The sequence below is a fragment of the Pleurodeles waltl genome, chromosome 6 (assembly GCF_031143425.1).
Source record: "Pleurodeles waltl isolate 20211129_DDA chromosome 6, aPleWal1.hap1.20221129, whole genome shotgun sequence".
Lineage (NCBI taxonomy): Eukaryota > Metazoa > Chordata > Amphibia > Caudata > Salamandridae > Pleurodeles > Pleurodeles waltl.
In genome coordinates this window covers 954,930,236-954,951,682 of record NC_090445.1, presented here as the reverse complement: position 1 = coordinate 954,951,682, position 21,447 = coordinate 954,930,236, and the positions used below count along the sequence as shown (strand labels likewise).

Here is a 21,447-nt window from a genome sequence, read left to right as displayed (position 1 = left end):
GGAGGGATGGGAGGAGTAGTCACTCACACCTGAAAGGGCTATGCCTGCCTTCACACAATGCAATCTCAAACCCCCTAGTGTGTGTCTGAGGCCTGGCCTGGGCAAGGCAGGATTTCACAAACAAGAGAGACTTTCCTTTGAAGTAAGCCTACTTCAGAGGACAAAATGGGTATAAGAAGAGCACCCAAAACCACAGACTTTAGAACACTTGTGGAAACCAAGAAGAACCTCTGCCTGGAGAAGAGCTGAAGAGCTGAGGAAGAATAGCTGCCCTGCCTGTGCTTTGTGGAGCTATCCTGCAGTTGCTGCTTCTGCCAGAGTAAAAGGGCTAAGACTGGACTTTGTGTGCCTTCCATATTGTGAAGATCGACAAGGGCTTCATTCAGAGCTTGCCTCCTGTTGTTTGAAGTCCCAGGGATAGCAAAGACTTCTCTCTGCCAGCACCAGGAGTCTCTGGAGAGACTTCTACTCTGCTAAGTGGTGCCCATCCAGTTCCTGGGACCCTGAAAGGAGAAGCTGGCAGCCTAAGAGGAAGAAATCCACGCACACAATGCCGTGCGTGGAAAAGATCAACACGACTCCGATCTGTGGCTGAAAAATCGACGCGCCGCTGGCTTCGCGGGTGATAATCGATGCATGCCTGCAACGTGACCGAAGAATCGACGCACGGAGCTGGAGAAATGACGTGCAGCATCGTGGACGGAGGCTGGTGAGATCGCAACCTGCAATGCGTGGTTTTCGGATCACCGTGCAGCTGGATTTCCGACGCAAGCACCACTGGGCATGTAAAAACACCCGAGAGTGCTGACCGGATCAACGCATCGCTCTCCTGCGGAGAGAAGAAACAACATGCCCGACCCGACGAAAGGAGAAACGACGCAAGGTCTCGTGAGTGAGTGAAATCAACGCATCGCAAGCCCTTTTTGACGCACACTCCCACATGTGGGGTTATTTTTGACGAACTCAAGGTACATTTTCACGCTAACAGTGTTAGTGTGTGTTTAAAATTCCATGAAGACTCTTTTTGCATTTTTAGTGAGAACTTGACTTGTGTATTGTGGATTTTTGTAGTTTTGGTCTTGTTTTGTTTAGATAAATATTCTCTATTTTTCTAAACCTGTGTTGTGTCTTTTTGTAGTGTTTTCATTAAGTTACTGTGTGTGTTGGTACAAATACTTTGCACCTAGTACTCTGAAGTTAAGCCTACTGCTCGTGCCAAGCTATCAAGGAGGTAAATGGGGTTAGATGAGGGTGATTCTCTTTTACCCTGACTAGAGTGAGGGTCCTTGCTTGGACAGGGGGTAACCTGACTGCCAACCAAAGACCCCATTTCTAACAATGATGCTGAAGCATTTCCTTTTAATTAAAATAAACAATACACTTGATTGTCAAGTTAAACTGTCTCAATTTCGTTACTTTTGATTAAACCTAGTGTGAAACAGATAATCTCTTCCTCAGTGTGGTGTACTAAATGCAAGATTGCAATAACTAACAAACAGCTACAGAGTTAACAGAGAAAGCCAATGAGTCAACAAAGAAGGCAATATATAAAGAAGAGCAAGATCAGCCAGATATTTAACTACTAGATAGTAAACAACAAGGTGGGACCTATGGTAACTGTGCAGTATGTTCACATTGTTTAAAACAATGTACAGTGGTGTAGTGGACTTAAAAAGGCAAGATCGCTACTCATCTTGCTACATTTGATGTCATACTACAGGTGGAGGTCATGAGTCAGATTTATATCCAGATAATCTTCGATGTTCACCTTACCTGGAATGATCAATTGTTATATCCTATTGTAGCATTTGTGATCTGTGAAGGATATTTCTTTTTATTCCTTGAAACACTGGTGTAAAATAAATTCAGTTCTGGTGATGAGATGTAAATGTGTGTACCTTTAGCCTAAAACAGTGGTTCTTAATCTTTCGAGTTCTGTGGACCCCCACTTAATCACTACAAGCCAGGGACCATAATCTAAGCAGTTGCCATCATTTGAACATCATAACATTTCAGAAACAAGTATACATCAAACAAATTCAGAAATTATGAAACAAACAAATAATAGGCGAAAATAGAAACCTTAATTTTCAAGAGAAGGTTGGAGCTTTTCAAAATGTAGTTTGAATCCTAAACGATAATATGCTAAGCTAAACTCCAGGATATTAGTTTTTATTTTTTGCTCCAAATGCATGCTTTCTTTTTGTTGATGCATGTCAGTGCTTCAATAGAAGCCACTAGTCATCCATAATAAATTGTGTTTTCTGTACTTTCACTGCACCCACAACCAACATAAGGATAATAACTTAAATTTTAGCCTCCATTTTCAAATTCCATCACATTTACAGAGCTCAACATTAGTTGAGATGAGTTGAACTCCTAAAGTCACTAAATTAACCTGAGTTCAAACTTCTGGTAGCTATTACACAAAACAGACAGGCTTAGCTCAGAGGCAATGTGTAAAATATTTAGACAGTGCCAAAACAGTAATACATGCAAAATACAACAAAAGAAAAATCCCAAACCAGTATAGACAAATAGAGTAAATGTAATAAATATAATAATATCAAAATTACAAATTCCAATAAGGGAAACCCCAGTTATAAACTTTTAAAGTTAAGGTTAAGTAGTACTAAAAAACATAAAATGCCAACATCAGTCATCTAATTATTCTTGCCTACTAATTAGGCACAAGTTAAGGCCAACTGCAAAGGAGCATGGTTGGATACAGAAAACAGGTTCGACCAGGTCAGGTTTTATACCTTCAGACTTGGTCTTTGAAACGGAAGCAAAAAATCATCCATGGGACAAGGTAGCAGGCTGTGGCCGAAGAGGGTGCCACATCATCGGATAGCCGTGTAATGAGATCTCGGCAAAGCTGTTGACTTTTGGTGAGCAAGCTCATAGTGGAGAAATTTGGAGTTCGCACCAACAGATGGTCCCTCACTGGCCAGATACTTTTGGTGACTTGCCTTGTGAAGATTTCTACCATTGTACTTAGTCACTATTTTGGGGCTCGAATTCTTTTTAGGGGGTAAGGCTACAGGATATTGCTGTAGAGGGCACTATGAGGCCAGATACCTTCTCTGTGAAAGTAGTTCTGAATTGGACTTGCTGCTAGGGAAAGCTCTGAATGGAAGCAACCTGAATCTTTAGCCCAGCTTCATTACACCTTTGGCAGATCAGCTTGGCAGGTTGGTCCCGGTCCTCTTGAGGTCTTTGGAGCTGTAAGAAATTGGTTAATTGGTTGAGGAGGGTGGAAGCCGTACTCAGGCAACAACCACAATCCTTGTCTGGGTGAGCCACAAAAATCACTAAATTACCCTGTGCTTAACCCTCTGGTACTTGGCACAAAAGCAGTTGAGATTAACTTGGAAGCAATGTGTAAAGCATTTATGCAGCATAAAACTATAACGTGAAAACACAACATAAGAGATAACCCACACCAATTTGGAAAATAAAGCAAAATTTAATACATGAAATGAGACCCAACTGAAAAAGTTATCTTCTCAAGTCTGGTACACAGAGTTTAAAACTCCACCGGTGCCAGCTACGAACCAGGACCTGCAGAGGCATCTGTTAGGTATCAGGAATTCACTCCAGCAGAGGCCAGCAGGGCTCAAGCAGGTCCAATTGCAGGTCTTGTAAGGGCCAGTTGCAGCAGGTCAGCGGAGCAGATGCAGAGAGGCATCTGAAGCTTGTATTGTCCCTGTAGCTCAAAACAAGTGGTCAGCCAACTGATTCTTGGAGCCACTCAGGTTAACTAGGGATGAAGGGAACAGGTCCAGTCTGCCTTCTCAGAGAGCAGGGAAGTCCTCAAGCGGCAGGGCAGGTCCCTGGGCAACAGGACATGCCTCAAGCAGTAGGACATTCTTCTGGAGAACAAATTAAGGTAGAAGGCAGTTTTTCCTATTTAATGTTCAAGGATCCATGAATGTACTGATGAGTGGCTGAGGAGGTCCTAAACGTATACCCAGTGGCACTATTTGAGGTGGAGAAAACTGCTAATCCACTCCCACAACTGGTTCCCCTGCCCAGGCTCCATGAGACCTAGGGCGACTAAAGACTGGTGTCAAGTTCCTTTTTGACTTTGCTGAAGCAGCCCTTTGGAATTGGGGAGGGAAACACCTCCGCCCTTCCAATCCTAGCAGGATGGCCCTCTTCCAGCTACACAAAGATCTAATTTTTCACTGTATTCCTTATGAGGGAGCAATTAACAGGTCCATGCACCAAGAAACTCATAGAAGGCCTCAGAAGGTTTAGGGGAGGAAAAGGAAAGCTTCTACTAGTGACATTTTCAAAATTGTAATCTAAAATCCAACTTTACCATTAAAGAAGATCTCATATCACAGTTCATTTCAGTCCAAACATCAGATTACCACCTGCTCTAGAGTAAAGTTAGCATTTATCAAATGTAATTAGGTTACCCAATGTTATCTTACAAGAGAGGAAGGCCTTACAGTAGTGAAAAACTAATTTAGGAGTTTTTCACTACCAGGATATATAAAACTTAAAGATGTCATAATTTTAGATGCACTCTACCATGCCCTGTGGGCATATTAGGGCCTACTTTAGTGGTGGATATGTATAAAAAAAGTAAAGCTTAGCCCTTATAAAATGTTTATTTTGCCAGGTCAGATTGGCTGTTTAAAACTGCATTACAGGCTGCAAAGGCTCATCTGAGACATGTTTTAAAAAACTACTTTGGTGGGTGGCACAATAAGTGCAGTTGACCACTATTGGCATTTGATTTACAGGCCATGGGTACCCTTGGTACCATACATGAGGGTCTTACAAGTAAATCAAATATATCAATCAGGTGTAAGACAAATGCACCCCATTTGCAAAAGAGAGCAAAATCACCTAAGCCCTGGCTAGCAGTGGTAAAGTGCACAGACTTTTTAAAAGTACCATTTCGGAAATATTTATTACAAATCCATGAATTGGGTTTGTAATACATATTTCAAAAAGTCCTGCTTCATATGCAGACATATTATTACATATGATATTGTATCCCAATGCTTTCCTGTGGATCAACCAATCCTGCTACAGTGAAAATAGTTTTTGGCACCTTATCATTGTAAGAACATGTTTAACATTAAAATTTCACATGTCCTACTTTAAATACCATGCACCCTGCCTTATCGGCAGTAAGGTCTATTTAGAAGTAACTTACTAATATTTAAAAAGAGGGTTTAGTCCTTTCAAAATGGGTTATTCGGACATGTCAGATTTGCAGTTAAAGACTGTGCAGCCCGGCTACATGTGGTAGGCTGCAGTCATTGTGGTGGATGGCACAATAGATGCTGCATTCCACTTGTGACATTTAACTTGCAGGACTTGGGTCAATTTTTGTACCACATATTAGGGACTTATAGGTAAGTTAAATATGTCATTCAGGGGTAAATCAATCTCATGATGTTGAAACTAGGACTACTGGCTCTTTCCCGTTTAGCAAGAGTGAAGTTCAGAGTTCTACAGCAGCAAAACAGTCAAGTTGGCAATCTGTAGGTACACCACAAAGAACATGGTCATTTCCAACCTTAACATTATTTCTTTTTAGTTGAGGACCCACTGAGTGGTTGTCTTCAACCTCAGGTTACGATCCACTGGCCTAAAGCATTCAAGGGTGAAACCCCTATAAATTACATTTCAACACCATCTTACATCTCTTGCTGCTGTCCCAACCATGCCCAGTCTTTATTTCTTTGTGTAGTTCTTCATAGTTGTAATGTAAGTCAATGAGCATCATCAAATTGTCACAGGCTTGATGCCATATTTTCAGCTGCTTAGGTCTGCCATTGTACTACATAAGGTTAATGTCTTCCTACTTCCTGACTTTGCAAAGTTGTTCTTTGCCAAGACCATCCATTATGGTCACCAAGTTTTCAAACGTCTGACATCTTTAAGATATTAAATCATCTGCTCATTTCACCATAAATTAGAATTTTCTTTTAACACAATACACAAATCAACTTTGTAGCAAGACCCTAGGTGGACTTCTTCCTAACAGTGACATCTTCCAGGATAGAACCTCCAATCTCACACCATTCTACCCACAAATATTCAAGCCAACCAACAATACATATTGGAATTCAGAATAGAATGGAGAATTTCATAATTTCTTCACAATTATTTAAAATTATGCCCTAATTATAGGAAAGGGTAGATGGAATGATGCTGGAAGTAACTGAGTATCATGTACATTTGGTCATCTGTGCCTTCACAAGGGGATGGAGGCATTATGCTCCCAGGCCCAGCACATTCCACGTATCCACGCTACTTCAGCAAAATGTATTCATTGACTTTGAATTGTAACCAAGCCTACCGTTGTGATTTATAATGAAGCAGCTATTAGGCTTCTCAGTCTCAGTCACCCCCCCAACATTTCTCTTCCTCCTCCATTTTCCTGACTGCATGTGTGCATGTATTAGGGCTCTGCAAACTTTACAACTGCTAATCAGTGCTTAAGTCCTTGTGCTCTCTCCTCCAAACATGGTAATATTGGCTAATTCTCAATTGGTATATTTAATGTACTTATAAGTCCCTAAGAAAGTGCACTTGCTGAGTCCAGAGCCTGTAAATTAAATGCTACTGTTTGGCCTGCAGCACGATTGTGCCACCCACTTAAGTAGCCCTTTAAACATGTCTCAGACCTGCAATTGCAGAGCCTATGGGTGCAGTTTTAAACTACCATTCCGACCTGGCAAAATAAACCTATTGCTAGGCCCAAGACTTCCTTTCTAACACATTTAAGTCACCTTTACAGAAGGTGCTAGACAGCCAGCTGAGAGGGTACAGTATATGTAAAAAGTAGGACCTATACTTTCACGTTTTACATGTCCTGGTGGTTAAAACTCTTAAAATAGTTGTTCACTACTGCAAGGCCTATCTCTCCAATAGGATAACATTGGATTGCCCTTATTACATTGTAATTTCCAAATGGGATGAGATAACCCCTTCAGATTTGGTTTTACAATTTATAATTCTAACTTATTGTGAAGTCAGATTTTACACTGCCGGTCTGAAAATGCCATTTAATAAGTTGGCACTCTCTTACTTTACCCATTTGGTGCCTGCAGCCTGTCTTTGGTCACATAACTGGATGTAGCTGGCAGTTGGGCTTTGTATATTCCTTCTAGTTGGCACTCTCTTACCTTATCCATTTGGTGCCTGTAGCCTGTCTTTGGTCACATGAATGGGTGTAGCTGGCAGCAGGGATTTGTATATTCCTCCTAGACCGCCACACACAATGGGAGCTTAGGCATGACATAATGTGCCATTGCTGGCAGGATGGGAGGGAGGAATTGTATACAGCCTCACTTATATCTGAATAAGTTGTATCCTGTCCACACACAAAGGGCCTGACAACCCTGCAGCTCCATCCACCTTGGAGCCAGGGTAGGGGAGGAAGGGAATTCCTTGCACTTCAAAGCCACTGATTTTTCTCCCACCTTCCAGAACCAGGGAACGAGGCTATAAATACTAGACCTCAGACACAACACTTCAGTACACTTTTGGACCAGTAGATACTCTTCTAGGAAGAAGGACAGCTGTGCTGCTGAGGGACTGCCACTCTGCTGGACTGCACTCTGCTTGGCTCCTGCTTTGCAGTGCTGACCTGCTGCCTGCAGCCCTCTTGCCTGGGTGAGAAGGACTGGACCCGCTTCTCTAGAACTCTGAGTGACTCCAAGGGCTAGTTGGCTGGTCCCTGATCTGAAGACTAAGGGACATTACAGATGTCCAACCACCCTGCTTCTGCATCTGGACTCTGCCATCTGTGAGTCTGCCCTGCCAAGTGGTGCCACTCCAGTGCTGGACCCTTGGAAGTGGGCCTAAGGTGCTTGTCAGTGGGACAGATGCATCCTCTTTGCTGAGCGACACATCCCCGAGTAGAACCAATACATCTTCTTGGTTGAGCAGTGCATCCCTCAGCAGAACCAACGCATGTCCACTGCTGTGTGGATTGGACCCATCACAAAAGATTTGAATTGCAGCTGCATCCCGCATCTTGGTTCTGATGCATCCATTTCAGAACCATTACTGCGCAATGCTTTTCGGCAGAAGATTCTTGCATCTCTCGTTGACTGCAGCCTCGAAGATGACGCTGAACCTCCGCATCGCAGCTACCCTACTCCTCGGAATAAATGCATTGTCTCGACTAAACATCACATTCCTGACACTGACAGTCGCATTGCAAGCCCCTTTGATGGGATCCACGACATCAACACAGCAGGACCTCTCACCGCAGCATCACAAAATCTCAGAACCAATGCATTGTCTCAGCTGGACAATGCATCTTCAATGTGGATCCACGCAATACTTCGCAACCAGGATTTAAGGTACTTTGTTCAGAGGGCCTAACAGGTTCCCTATCACCGGCACGTGCTCCATCATGGTCAGCCTGAGCCTGTGACTTTGTCCTGGTCTGGTGCAACAAGATACTCCCAATAGAGCCTAATCCATTTCAAGAAGGACTTCCTATGTAGCTGGCCTAAGGCTCCTGGGTCTGGGGCAGCCATGTGCTCCCCCTGTATTTCCAGACTTTCCTGCTGCGTTTGGCTCATGACCTACCCCTGGCAGGACATCTGGGGCAAGACAAGACCTTTGCCAGTCTTGTTGTTCACTTCTACTATCCCCAGATGAAGACGGCCTCAGATGCATTCTGTTGGCTCTGTCCCACCTAGTGGGAAGTCAGGGAGAAGCTTAAGGCTCCCATGACCCAATTACCTGTTGTTGGCACTCCCTTTGAAAGGATAGGCACCAACATAATTCGACCCCTGCACCCAAAGACAGTTTCAGGAAGCAAGTTAATTCTGGTCTTTGTGGACCATGCCACTCGCTACCCAGAGGCAATCCCTCTGAGGTCCATGACTGTACCTGAAGTGGCCAGGGCTCTGATAGGGATTTTTACCGGTGTGGAGTTCCCCAAAGATGTAATGTCTGACAGAGGCATTACCTCCATGTCAGCATACATGAAGTCCTTGTTGGATGAGTATGGATTAACTTATAAGTTCTCCACCCCCTGTCACCCCCAACCAAACAGTTTTGTGGTGAGATTCAACAACACCCTGAAAGATGTAATAATGGGCCTACCTGAGCCCATGAGGTATAAGTGGGATGTCATCCTGCCATGCCTTAGCTTTGCCTACAGAGAGGTGTCACTGAAGAGAGTAGAGTGTAGCCCCTTTGAACTCCTCTATGGTCACTCTGTCAGGGGACCTCTTAGCCTTGTAAAAGAGGGATAGAAGCAATCTCCCAGGAAATCACCTCTGGATGTGGACAGCTACATGCTGGCCCTTTGCAAACAGATGCACTATGTCTGGAAAAAGGCTAAAAGTAATCTTGGGGTCAGTTAGAACATCATGAAGCTCTGGTATGACCAGAAGGCCACTCTGGGAGAGGTTCAACCTAGCTAGAAGGTGTGGGTTACGGAGCCGGTGGACCTTGGAGCTCTCCAGGATCACTGCACAGGCCAATACGAGGTAAAGGAGTGGAATAGAGAGTATACCTGCTTGGTGAATTCCAAAACCCCTAGGAATCTCCCTTAGGGTGCTCCATGTGAACGACCTCAAACTGCACTTTGAGTGGTCTGAAATGTGCATACTCCTGGTGAAAGATGAGAGAGAGGAAGAGGAGAGTGAGCCTCTTCCTGACCTTCTGCCTGCCAAGGAACACAATGGATCAGTGGAGGGTGTCAGCCTCGCCCATATTCTGACCTCAGAACAGCAGAGTGACTGTTGCTCATTACTGGAGCAGTTCACTTCTCTGTTCTCCCTCACCCCTGAACTCACCACCTGTGTGTCCATGACATATTTACTTTAGACAGTCCACCTGTTAAAAAAATAAGATTTATAGGTTGTCAGGCAAGGTGAGGGCCAGTATCAAGGGGGAGGTCTGCAAGATGCTGGTGTTGGGGATTTTTGAGTCCTCCAATAGTTCCTAAGTCAGCCTTGTGGTGCTGGTACCCAAGGCAGGCCCATTGGACACCACTCCAGAACTTAGGTTCTGCGTGGACTACTGGGGTCTCAGTTCCATCACGAAGACTCAGACACACACCCTACCCCCCAAGCTGATGAGCTCATAAACAGGCTGGGCACTGCCAAATTCCTCAGTACGTTTGCTTTAACATCACAGTACTGGCTCTGACTGAGGGGGCACAAGAGAGATCAGCATTCACAACCTGAGAGGGCAACTTTCAGTTCAGGATGATGCCCTTTGGTTTGAAGAATGCCCCTGCCACTTTTTAAGAGGTTGGTCAACAGAGTCCTGACTGGGAAGGAGGTATTCTGTGCAGCCTACCTGGATGACATAGATGTCTACAGCTCCAGCTGGGAGGAAAATTTGTGCCACCTCCAGTAGGTGCTTCAGGTCATGCAACAATCAGGTCTGACAATCAAGGCCAGTAAGTGCCTGACAGGGCAGGGTTCCATTGTTTATTTTGGCCACATAGTGGGCGGGGCAAGGTGCAGGCCCTCCAAGCCAAAACTGAGACTATCAACAAGAGAGGGACTGGAAGCAGTTAAGGTCCAAATTTCAGACTATCCTAGCCTGGCAACCACCTATAACACAGACTGAACACGGACCTTGTACTGCGCCTCGCCGCACCTCAGAACCGATGCATGTCCTAATCTGCGCAACGCATCTTCGACACAGATCCACATAATGCTCTGCAACCAAGATTTAAGGTACTTTGCTCAGTGACCCTAACTTGTTCCCTGTAGCCTGCTCATACACCATCATGGTCAGACCGAACTTGTGAATATGTCCTGGTCCTGCACGATCAGTTATCTCTAATAGCACTTTGTGCTTTTCAGGGCTATTTTACCTAAACCTTCAAAATGCAATATCTCCGGTTCTACCAAATGGATTTTTGTTATTCTGGTCTCTTTTCATTCATTAAAATCTATTCTGTTTTTCTAACCCTGTTGTGAGCTCTTTTTGTAGTGTGTTTCACTGTGTTACTAGTGGCGGCCGGTAATTTTAGGAGGGGGGGGAGCGGCAAGCACACTCACACTCATTCATCCACGCATATTCCATTCACATCACTCATCAACATTCAAACATACATGCACGCACCACACATTCATTTAAAAAAACAAACACACACACTTACCTTCAGCTCGGAGGTCCCATGAGGGATGGGACTGCTACCTTCCCTCTCTGGCTGGCCTTAGGTCAGCCAGTGAGAGGGAAGGCAGCAGTCCAAACTTCATCACAGAGTGGGATGGGGTCAGTGAGTCTTCTGACCCCATCCCACTCTGTGACGAGGTGTCACTGAGTGACACTCGCCCTGGGCGCTTCAGGGCTTAAACCTGAAGAGCCCAGGTCGGAGTCAATGGGTGATTCTTCCCCTTGTCACCGAGGGGGAGGGCCTCGAGGCACTTTTGCTGAGCCGAGGAGGTCACACCCATAGGAGCTGTGACCTCTTCAGCCCAGCAAAGTTCAGCTCAGGCAGCCAGGAGTCTGTGCAAATCGCGTATGTCTCGCTCCTGGCTGCCTGAGCTGAACATGAAGAGTGTCTGTCAGGCTTGACCTTTGCTCAGCCTGACAGCCACTCTTCATGAGGGGCAAAAGGTGGGGGAGAAGTAGCCCCTCCGCCCTAAAGGACGAGCCGCGGCTGTGTGTTACTACGTATATGAAGTGTTGCACAAATACTTTCCACATTGTTTCTAATGTAAGCCTGACTGCTCTGTGCCAAGCTACCAGGGGTTTGAGCACTGTGGTTAATATGGGGTTTGCTTGTGTCTTATGCTGACAAGGATAGTGGTTGCTGCTTGACCAGAACTCAAACCTCAGTCAACCAACAACCCAATTTCTTACAGCAGCTTTGATTTTTCTTTCCCTGCAGTGCGCCTGTTTTTTATTACCACATAGAAATGGGTGCCTAATGCACCTGGCAAGAACAGAACAAACTTTCAGAAAGGCACTCCATTGCCTTGTCCATGGCCCTTGCAAAAACGCCCAACAAGCCTGTTGGTTATACATTATTTTCTATGGTAGAATCTACAGGGTGTCTAAAGAACGGTAATGAAAAAAACTGTTTTTTTGGTAGAAATCCTCAGAATCGCTTTCATATACCTAACTACCATAATTATCCCCACTGGTTAAATCTCACGTAGAACCTTTGCTGATATTCTCTGATATCTTGTCCCATATCTTGTTAGATGCTAACTGCTAAACATGGGAAATAGGTTCAATATTCCTTCTAATGTCATAAAAATGTTTTTTTTCTTGAGTGTTAGATTCATAAGTTTCACCTGCACTGAACGCAGTCTCGTCATTTCAAGATGGTCAATGCTTAGTTGCTCCAATCTCGTAATGCTGGCATTGTGCATCAATGTGGAAGACACCACTCCCGATCGAGACAGTTAAAATGTTTCTTTCATGTCAAATCCTGTTTGCATCTTACAACTGATGTAAAAAGAGTGCAGTGAAAAGGACATTTCTGGAATATTGAGACTACGGGTGTGGTAATAAATAATATGATCTACTTAATTAGACAAGGTTTATTAGCATGTTACTAAACCTGTACTGCTCCCCGAGTGAGGCGTGTTGAACTGCATTGTTTGTGCTATTGGAATGACATGGTCTGAGCAACATCAGACAGTTCTGCTTTATATACCTCCTACTCTGTTTTTTACTGGATCTGCGATTCATGGAGCCTCAATCCACTGTCCTCTGGGCCAGTTGGGAAAATAAAAGGTGGAACTAGCTAATAAGCAAACCAATTATTTCCCAAATGCTTTATAAAGTGAATACTACAGCTGAAAACAGTGGGTTATGGTGTCGATGTCTGTACATCATATTTTTGTACTTAATTCCTTTCCACTTGAACTTGCTTTCGTCTTTGCTTCCACAGTAGCGCCACAACTGACCCTTGTGTTCACTGCACACAGGCAGGTCGTACTGCAAGGCAGCTTAAAGTTGAGGATGCCATACATGATGGGGATGATAATTGCTCCTAGCCTCAACACATATTCCTGGAATTCGGATAGCCCTTGTATGTGCAAGTATTTGATTATAATATTGTGGGTGCATGGAACGCTGTCACTCGACCCTTATCCTTCCTTGACTTGCTATGCCTTCAGGGGACGTACAATTGGGGTCAGATTTAGGAAAAGTGGTGCTACATTATATGTGTCCCTTGCGCCCCATACCACCACCATGTGTGCACATCATTTAAAATAAGGTGCATCATGGCGCTGGGTACTGGGCAATAGCATCAGAGTTTCTGATGCTATTTATGTACTATTCACATAAACACGTGAACAGTACATAAGGGCCCACTGAAAACAATGGGGTGCCCCCTTTTAACGCCTGCTCTGAGCAGGCGTTATAAATGCCCCAAAAAATAAGCAAAGAAATCTTTTAGATTTCTTTGCGCCATTTTTTTGCACCCCCCCCAACAGGGGAACACCCCCATTGCATGCACAATGTGACGCAAGGAGTTACAAAGTGGCGCAATGCATGCATTGTGCCACTTCGTAAATATGGCACAGCAATTTTGGCCTCGTTGGGCCACATTAGCGTTAAAAAAAAAGAAAAAAACGCTAATGTGGCACTTGGTGCCGCTAGGGGCTTTTAAATATGCCCTTCGATCTTTTAAGGTGTGGGAGATGCATGCATGTGTTCAAAGAAGATACATAATTCACTGAACTGTTTCACCAGCTTTTTGACTTGCAATCCACAGATCACACAAGGATCTAGCAATAAATTAATTTACCCACTGAGTTACCATACTTAAAATACAAATCTGTGAACTAAACTCTATATAATGATCACCAACCGATGCAATGCATTCAGTCCTTGTAAGCCTCTTTGTGATTTCGAGGGTGGGAGTGCTTGAAAACACCTTGCAGGCACAATGAAGGTTCAATGTCTGCATAAGTCATATGTGCCCAACAAGCAACTCCTCTTCCAGACAGACAGCTAGGAATTATGAACACATATATGTCAGGCCCTAAGCTTATTTCCAAACTTTTGTTGTGCTGTCCCATTCCGCTTGTCTCCACTATCCCCCAAAAAGCTGAGATGACGAACACAAACAGAATTGATATTTTCCCTGCTGTCCACCCTCTTGAGGCAGGCAAAGATGCTATGTCTTTCTAGTGCTCTATTAAAAACATGAACAAGTGTAAATGCCTGTGTACATCATGAACATGGACCACATAAGAACCTATTTTAGTTCATAACACATCTCCATGAACCAGGCTGTCTTTGCATAGTAGGAATTATATTAAACAAAGTTTGCCCTTAAAGGCAGTGATCAGAACTTATGAACCTTGCAAGTGTCGTTTCTCAGTAGCAAAGCAAATGATGGAATGGAGGAAATATGCAGGTGCTTAGTTCCAAATTTATAACTGTATAAAGGTCATTTGAGCACGTGCGGCTCCTGCGATATGGCGGAGGAGCACCCGCCAGCAGCAGCAGCTGCAAACCTTGAACAATATAATGATAATAAACTATGTTTATTATTGTTTTATTGTTAAAGGGGTAGGTCATTGGGCATGACAGGGACAGCGGGGGAGTGCACAGTACTTCCCTCAGTGCGCATGTGTGTTTGTCTGGTTGCCTCGGGCCAGCCAAACACACATCCCCAATGGGCTCTCTCCTAATCAGCACTGTGTTGCCGGGTTGGAGAGAGCAGGCAGAGGCTGCCAGTCTGCCTCGGAGAGCCAAAGCATGGTGCTCCAGCCAATCCAAATGCTGCTTTAATGCCAGCAGCATGAGAGCAGTGCTTGAATTGGTTGCAGGACAGGCTGGAAGCCTATGCCTGCAGTGGAGGCTGAAGAGTGGAGTGGTGTCAGGCAATCAGGTAAGTGTTTTTTTTTTTTTCTCTTTTCCCACAATCCCACCTGCCATGCACCACCCCACCCCACCCCTTTTCTGCGCTGTGAGCCGCTCCTGGATTTGAGCAAGTTATTTTACAAGAAATCCGTATGCACTCAACCACTGATCCTTCTATTACATTTTCAAAGATATTTGCAGAATATTTCTGTACCTCAATATCCGGCCTATTTGAAGGGATCGGATCTTGCATGTTTTCCAACAGAATCCACAAATCACGACTGATCTCTTGTTCCAACTCTGGTTCCACCACATATTCAATTGCTGCTTTAAGTGTGGCACCTAATGAATAGACATGGGCCTGCATAAAAAAAGACAACATATATTGACCTTTATAACAATGTACTATAAAAGCACAACAATACAAATGAGACCAAGCATGAGCATTCCAGCTATGGGGACCTCTCATAAATCATAGCTATAATTCGACAGACAAAACTCAGCTCTTTCCAGTGAGACACATTTCCCTCTCTGCATTTATTCTCACTGCCTCTACCCTCAAAATGTAGCAGCCCAATGTCAAATTGTTGCTGAAATACGGCATTGATAATTCAGCATCTGTAATTTCTGACATCTTTGGTTTCAGTAATGCCAAGAGGCAAGATTAATCGAGACCTCTAAGGAATTTCCATAGGGTGCTGCATCCATGCATTTTACGTAATACTGAATTGGGCAGAAATCCCTAGTTCTGTCCAAATCACTATTAGAGCAAAACGTGTAATGAGAGCTAAGGTGGTATATTCTAGTCCTAAAGTGCCAGGCAATGGGGAAATAGCAGCTTGAGAAAAAAGTAAGGTCCAAAAATGTTTAAGTATGTAATTTGGGAAAGTATATAATAGACTCTTCATTATTCACAACCAAAATGTGAAAGACTCTAAGCAACTTCTTCATGACAAAGTCATTCACAGGATAGAGCTCCATGAGCAGGTTGATCAAGGGGAACATTTTCATGAACAACATAGTTAGAAGTATTGTGCAGATGTGAAAATGGCTTGCACCCCATTAAGTCTGCAACATTGGAGCTGATTATCAGTGCCCCACCAATTTTCATGACATTTTAAAACTGTGTTTCTTTATGTCCCATGCAATGTTTTAAAATGAGTCATATTAATATTGCTGGATGTATCGATATAACAAAACACTATTATTATTGATAATCAACACCCATAATCAAAATTATTATCATCATTTTGTTCCCTACTACATATCAGCCAAAGATAGCAACTGTATTAACCTCATGAGTAAACTATTTATTTGACGGCAAACACACTGGATCACTTTTTTCAATTAATAAGCAATTTGTAACCTGTTTGGTACTGAAAGAGCTTATGATCAGAAAAAATGGCCACACTATGTAGCTGATCAGTAAACCCTCCTTGTGACTGATTGTGTTCCTGTGAGGAACCTAGGTTGGAGGGTTCAGGGCATGCAGAGGGTATTTAAACCCAATTATAAGAACTGATGTATTTTATCATTGATGTCCCATGGCCCTGTACTACTGAGCCTCTATGTGGGAACCTAATAGAAACTGGGTATCTGGTTGGCAGAGGTATGCACCCTGTTCAAGCAGGAACCATAATCCTAGTCAGGGTAAGTCCGATATACACTAAATGTTTACCTGTGGTCACCCTCTGGTAGCTTGGCACAGAGGGTGAGGCATAACTTAACTTAAGAGGCAATATATAAAGTATTTGTGCTATACTTAAACAGCAACACAGAGAAAACACCACAAAAAGACTCCACAGCAAGTAAAAAGAATAAATTATGTTTTTATGAGTAAAACAAGACCAAAACAACAAAAATCCAATAAGTAGGAGTTGAGATATGATTTTTTAAAGAATTTCTGCAAATGTAGTGCTTAAAAGCTTAAAGTGCCAACCAGGGCTATCTGGTTCGCTGGACTGGGGTAAATCCAAAAGTTCAGGCCAACTGTGCTGAAGCTCAGGCTGGCTACAGAGACCAACCTTGTTCGGCTAAAAAAGTATCTTGTGTGGAGGGTTACGTCAACATCAAGGATCCAATGCGAGAAACAGAGGAGACGATGCAAAGCCGTTGCATTGGTTCTGATCCATGCAGTTGGGGATGCATGGTTGTCAAACTGCACAGTTGTCAATGTGATGTTCTCGGACAGTGGTGTGGCATTGAAGCCTTTGCAATGAAGGTGATTAGTAGACGCATCGCAGTGGAGCCGGTGATGTGAAGACGATGTGTCCAGGCTGATGATGATGTGCCGGTCCTGAGCCACATAATCAGTGTTTTGATGTCATCATCCCCAGCGGAAGCAACAATGCGCCAGCATTGAGGCTAGATGCAGCAGTTTTAATTGGCAAAGTGATGGCAATGTCTGTATTCTGCTGGATCATTACAAGGAGACCCACTTCCAAGGGCCCATGACTGGATTGGCACCACGAGGCAGGACAGGACTCACAGTTGAAAGAGCCCTGCAGCTGTAGCAGGGGTGAGTGAAGTCTTTGATGTCCTGAGACTTCGGAACAGGAGGCAAGCCAGCAAGCCCTTGGAGCCAGTTTGGTTCTGGGATGTAGAGATGCAGATCCAGTCCTTCTGACTCACAGGCAAGGAGGGGAGCAGGCAACAGGGCAGGCACAGCAAAGCAGGAGTCCAGAAAAGTCCAACAGAGTTCCAGCAGAGTGAATGTCCCTTTAGAATTACAGCTGTCCTTCTTCCTGGCAGAATGTCGTCTGGTCCAGAAGTGTACTGATTTGGTAGGGTCAGAAGTCCAGTTTTTATACCCAGCTGTGCCTCTGAAGAGGGGGGGACTTCGAAGAGAGGCCTTCGAAGTGCGCAGAGTCCCTGGCTCCAGACACAGTACAAGGGGTTTTGCAGTCCTTTGAGAGGGCTCAGGACCCAGCCTATTCAGAGAGAATGCACTAGAGTCCAGCTGTCACCAATCCAGATGTGTATTCAGAGGCAGCCAGAGGCACAGATTGTTTAAAGTAAGAAAATTACAATTACACTCAAAAGGTAGGGCAGGCTTGTGACTCACACCATTAAGACTTAGAGTTTGGTGATCCCCTGTTCCCAAACTTATGACCTCTACTTATAGGGGGACATATATTATTTAACAACAGAAAAGCCTTGCTCACATGATTGTGGCATGCTTCATCCTCGGCCAGTCCACCCTGTTGGGTTAAGAGGATACTTTACCCGGCAGTCTCAAACTTTTACCAAATTTTTTTTTTTTTTCTTGGGAAAGGCAGCTCAAAATAATCATTGTATTTGGGGTACCAGTTATTTCTCTAATAAAACTGTCTCTGTGAATGTTCAGAATTTCTCCTTTATTGAGGATTGTACAGGGTAGGATTAAAAATCTGTTGCTCTGTCCTTGTGAAGCAACTAATGGTAAGTATTGGGGGGTTAGCGAAATGGATTGTTGAAATAGCTATGGTGACACCCTCTGAAGGGCATCACATCTAGGAGGGAGCACAAACTAATGAAAGGTCCTAAAGATCAGGTAACCACTTAGCTGTATCCCTGACCACCTATTCTGGAGACACTATCAACGGTCTATGCACCGGCATGCTCTAAACCTTGAAACCTTAGTACCTTAATATCCCTAGCACTGCAGGATGGGTGCATTTATTAAAAGTCAGGCCTAATAGCTTTGTAAGGATATCATCGTAGTCCTGGTAATAAAGGTCAATACAGCTCAGAATTATAATTAAATAATTTATAGTGGTTAAATTCCACTTAGAAATATTTATCATGTATTTCCTCATACTTATTTACCATGGACATTGAGGGCCAGGTTTATTGACCCTTGCGTCATTCCAACACCACATTAGCGTAATTTTGTTTAGGCTAATGTGGCGTTGGAATGCGAGAAAAGGTGTGCCATATTTACAAAGTGGCACAATGCATGCATTGAGCCTCTTTGTATTCCCTTGCGCCACATTATGCCTGTGCCAGGCATAATGTATGCAAGGGGGGGGGCGTTCTGGCACTAGAGAGGCCAAATAAATGGTGCAAAGGAATCTATGAGATTCCTTTGTGCCATTTGTATCAGCATTTTTTAACTCCCGCTAAGTGCAAACATTAAACAGAGGCTCCCATTGATTACAATGGGCCTCTGGGTGCTTTATTGCATTAGCATCATCATTTTTGACGCTAGTCCTGCAAGGCGCCAGACTAGTGTAAAAATTTATGATGATAGTCACCCTAACTACTGCCATGGAGCGCCGTATTTGAAATATGGCACTACCATTGTGGCGTTAGGGGGGCACTAGAAAAGTGGCGCTGCACTAGGTGCAGCACCATTTGTCATAAATGTGCCCCTGAGTGTGGCGGAGTAGGGGCACAATAAGCCTCAATTCAAACAAGTTCAATTGACCCCCCTTGCATAGTAGGGAAGAAACAAAATTAATATGCAGTGAGTTTACATGACACTACACTTAATAAAATACCCGTTAGTCTCTCTTTCCAAAGAGAACTTTCAAAGACGGAGGTATATTCCAGGCTTCGCACAGTGGTGTAATGAAACTTGAGGAGGCTCCACTGCACTGTACGTGGAAGGCCCTGGACTCACACAAAAGCTCTCAGGCTGGGGTACTCTGATGAAGGGGCCCCTGCAACTTGAGGTCCCCTGCACAACTGGGGATGCAGGGGTCTTTGTTACACCACTGGTTTCGCATTTCACTACTGCACAAAAGCACACACATTCAGAATTAATATTCTCTATGTGTGTACTTTTCTTACTGATGCCCATGGAACAAAAAGTGGTACAGGCATAGGTGTCAGCAAGAGTAAATTAGACAGGCTAGTCCATGGCTTGACTTGATATATGGGAAACAGGGAAAAACCCTGGTAGGCTGAGCAACCAGGGACTGCTCTTATGCATGGATGGATGAAATACTCACCAGCTACCCAGCTTGTCAAATAGTCCTGGAAGAATGCACAACATTTTCTTGTGGGCAAGTCTAATGTCCCCACTGAATCCTCCTGGACTCAGTCTGTCCCAATTTCTACAGTGGGCTAGGCACTCAGAGACAAACATATCACACCAGTTGCAAATAGGAAAAGTGAGCTTGCACTTCGCCACTACACGCTGGTTTTGGGGTTTTGCATGAGCTACAATAGCCTATGGTTGAAATCTCTCAACAAAAATAAATGGGAACCCAAGACCCATCACTCCCTTTTAATTTATTTACTTCTTCAGCACCTGATATAAGAATCTGCCTTCCTCCACAACTCATGCTTCCTCCTAGAAGCCATATGGAAAGAACTGCTGGAGCAACATGGTGGACGTGTAATTGCGAGGCTTCCTGTCCCGCCCACTTGGGATCCCGAAGCCGCAGCAGTTGGTGCCGCGTTAGCTGCGGGTCGGATCAAAGCGGAGAAGAATCGCCGGCAAAAACCTCCGGCGTCCCAAGGCATTTTCTCGTGGAAGGAGGAGAGAGTTGCGGCAGAGGTAGAGGCAGAGGCGGTGTTTTTTTTTAAGCGGCATCCGCAGGTAACAGCGCGAAATTAATGAGCCGTTAAGGAGTAGGGCGGCTCAAGCCTGATCGTAGGCTGAAATTTTACTAACTGACGGCCGGGCCCAAATCAATGAAGACACAACACGAGGGGGTTGGTTTCTTTGCAATAAGGTGACGGCGCAAAATGCAAGGACTACAGTTTGTGTTTATTGGAGCTTCGCGCCGTGTCTGACTGCTGTTGTAGCTGCAGTATACATTAAGATAGCTACAAGCAGCGCTGACTGTATCTCCTCCGGACACCAGCGTCTCAGTGACAATTGTCTGTTATTCACTGAGTAGTCACGTTTTCTCATGCCGCAATAGCCACTGTTAAGGGCTCTGCGCATACCTGCACTTGTTTTAAGCTGCCATTTTTTGTCAATAACATGACAGCGATTAAGGACGTGGAAGGAAATAGACACGAAATGATCTGGCAAAGTGTTGAAAGATTCTATTTTTAGGGGAAGGAAGAGGAAGAGCCCTAGGAAGTGTCAATGCTTCCGACCACGCACAGTAATATATTATGGTATGGGTCTACCCCCGCACGGCCATTAAAGAGCGTGATTAAACAGATAATAACAGAGGTACTGTCGGCAGCGGTGGGCATAATAAGACTTATTCGATTATTATCTCAGACTATAACAATAAATATGGCACCCAAAGTCAATAGGTATCTGGGGAATAAAAGTGAGGGCGCTAAGTGCGCACGCTCTGGCAGGGGAAAAGGAGAGCCAGCAGGAGTAAATAAGCACTTAATGTCTACAACCGGTAAAGTGGGGGGGGGAAATACCTCTGCCCCAGGATTGATGAAAGACTCCAAGATGAGTGCTAAGATAAGCGACAGCACTATCTCCCTGTTGGAAAACAAATTGAAAGATAAAAATCAATCAACTATAATGGCTTTTCTGGCCAGTGGAGTACAAGATGCCTCTGTTGCAAATGCAACCCCCCCCTTGAAACATAATTGGCCAGGAATAGGATCAACTCCTCTAGACTCAAGTATGGGAAACCAGGATCAATGTGATAAACCCATAATAAGCCCATCAGGCAATCAAGACAACAGCCGGGAAGCAATCAGAAAAGTGGACGGTCCCCCCGGAAATGAACAGCTGCAAACCCAACAAAT

The 21,447-nt window shown here is 44.2% G+C and overlaps 1 protein-coding gene across 1 annotated transcript in view; it reads right to left on the bottom strand.

Moving 5' to 3' along the window:
- The window catches only part of KNDC1 (kinase non-catalytic C-lobe domain containing 1), a 523,355-nt gene that overhangs the window by 329,040 nt on the left and 172,868 nt on the right, over nt 1-21,447 (bottom strand). The window contains exon 4 of the mRNA XM_069239773.1: nt 15,005-15,151. Within this exon, the coding sequence (XP_069095874.1) occupies nt 15,005-15,151 (147 nt within the window). The remainder of the gene's footprint in view (nt 1-15,004; nt 15,152-21,447) is intronic.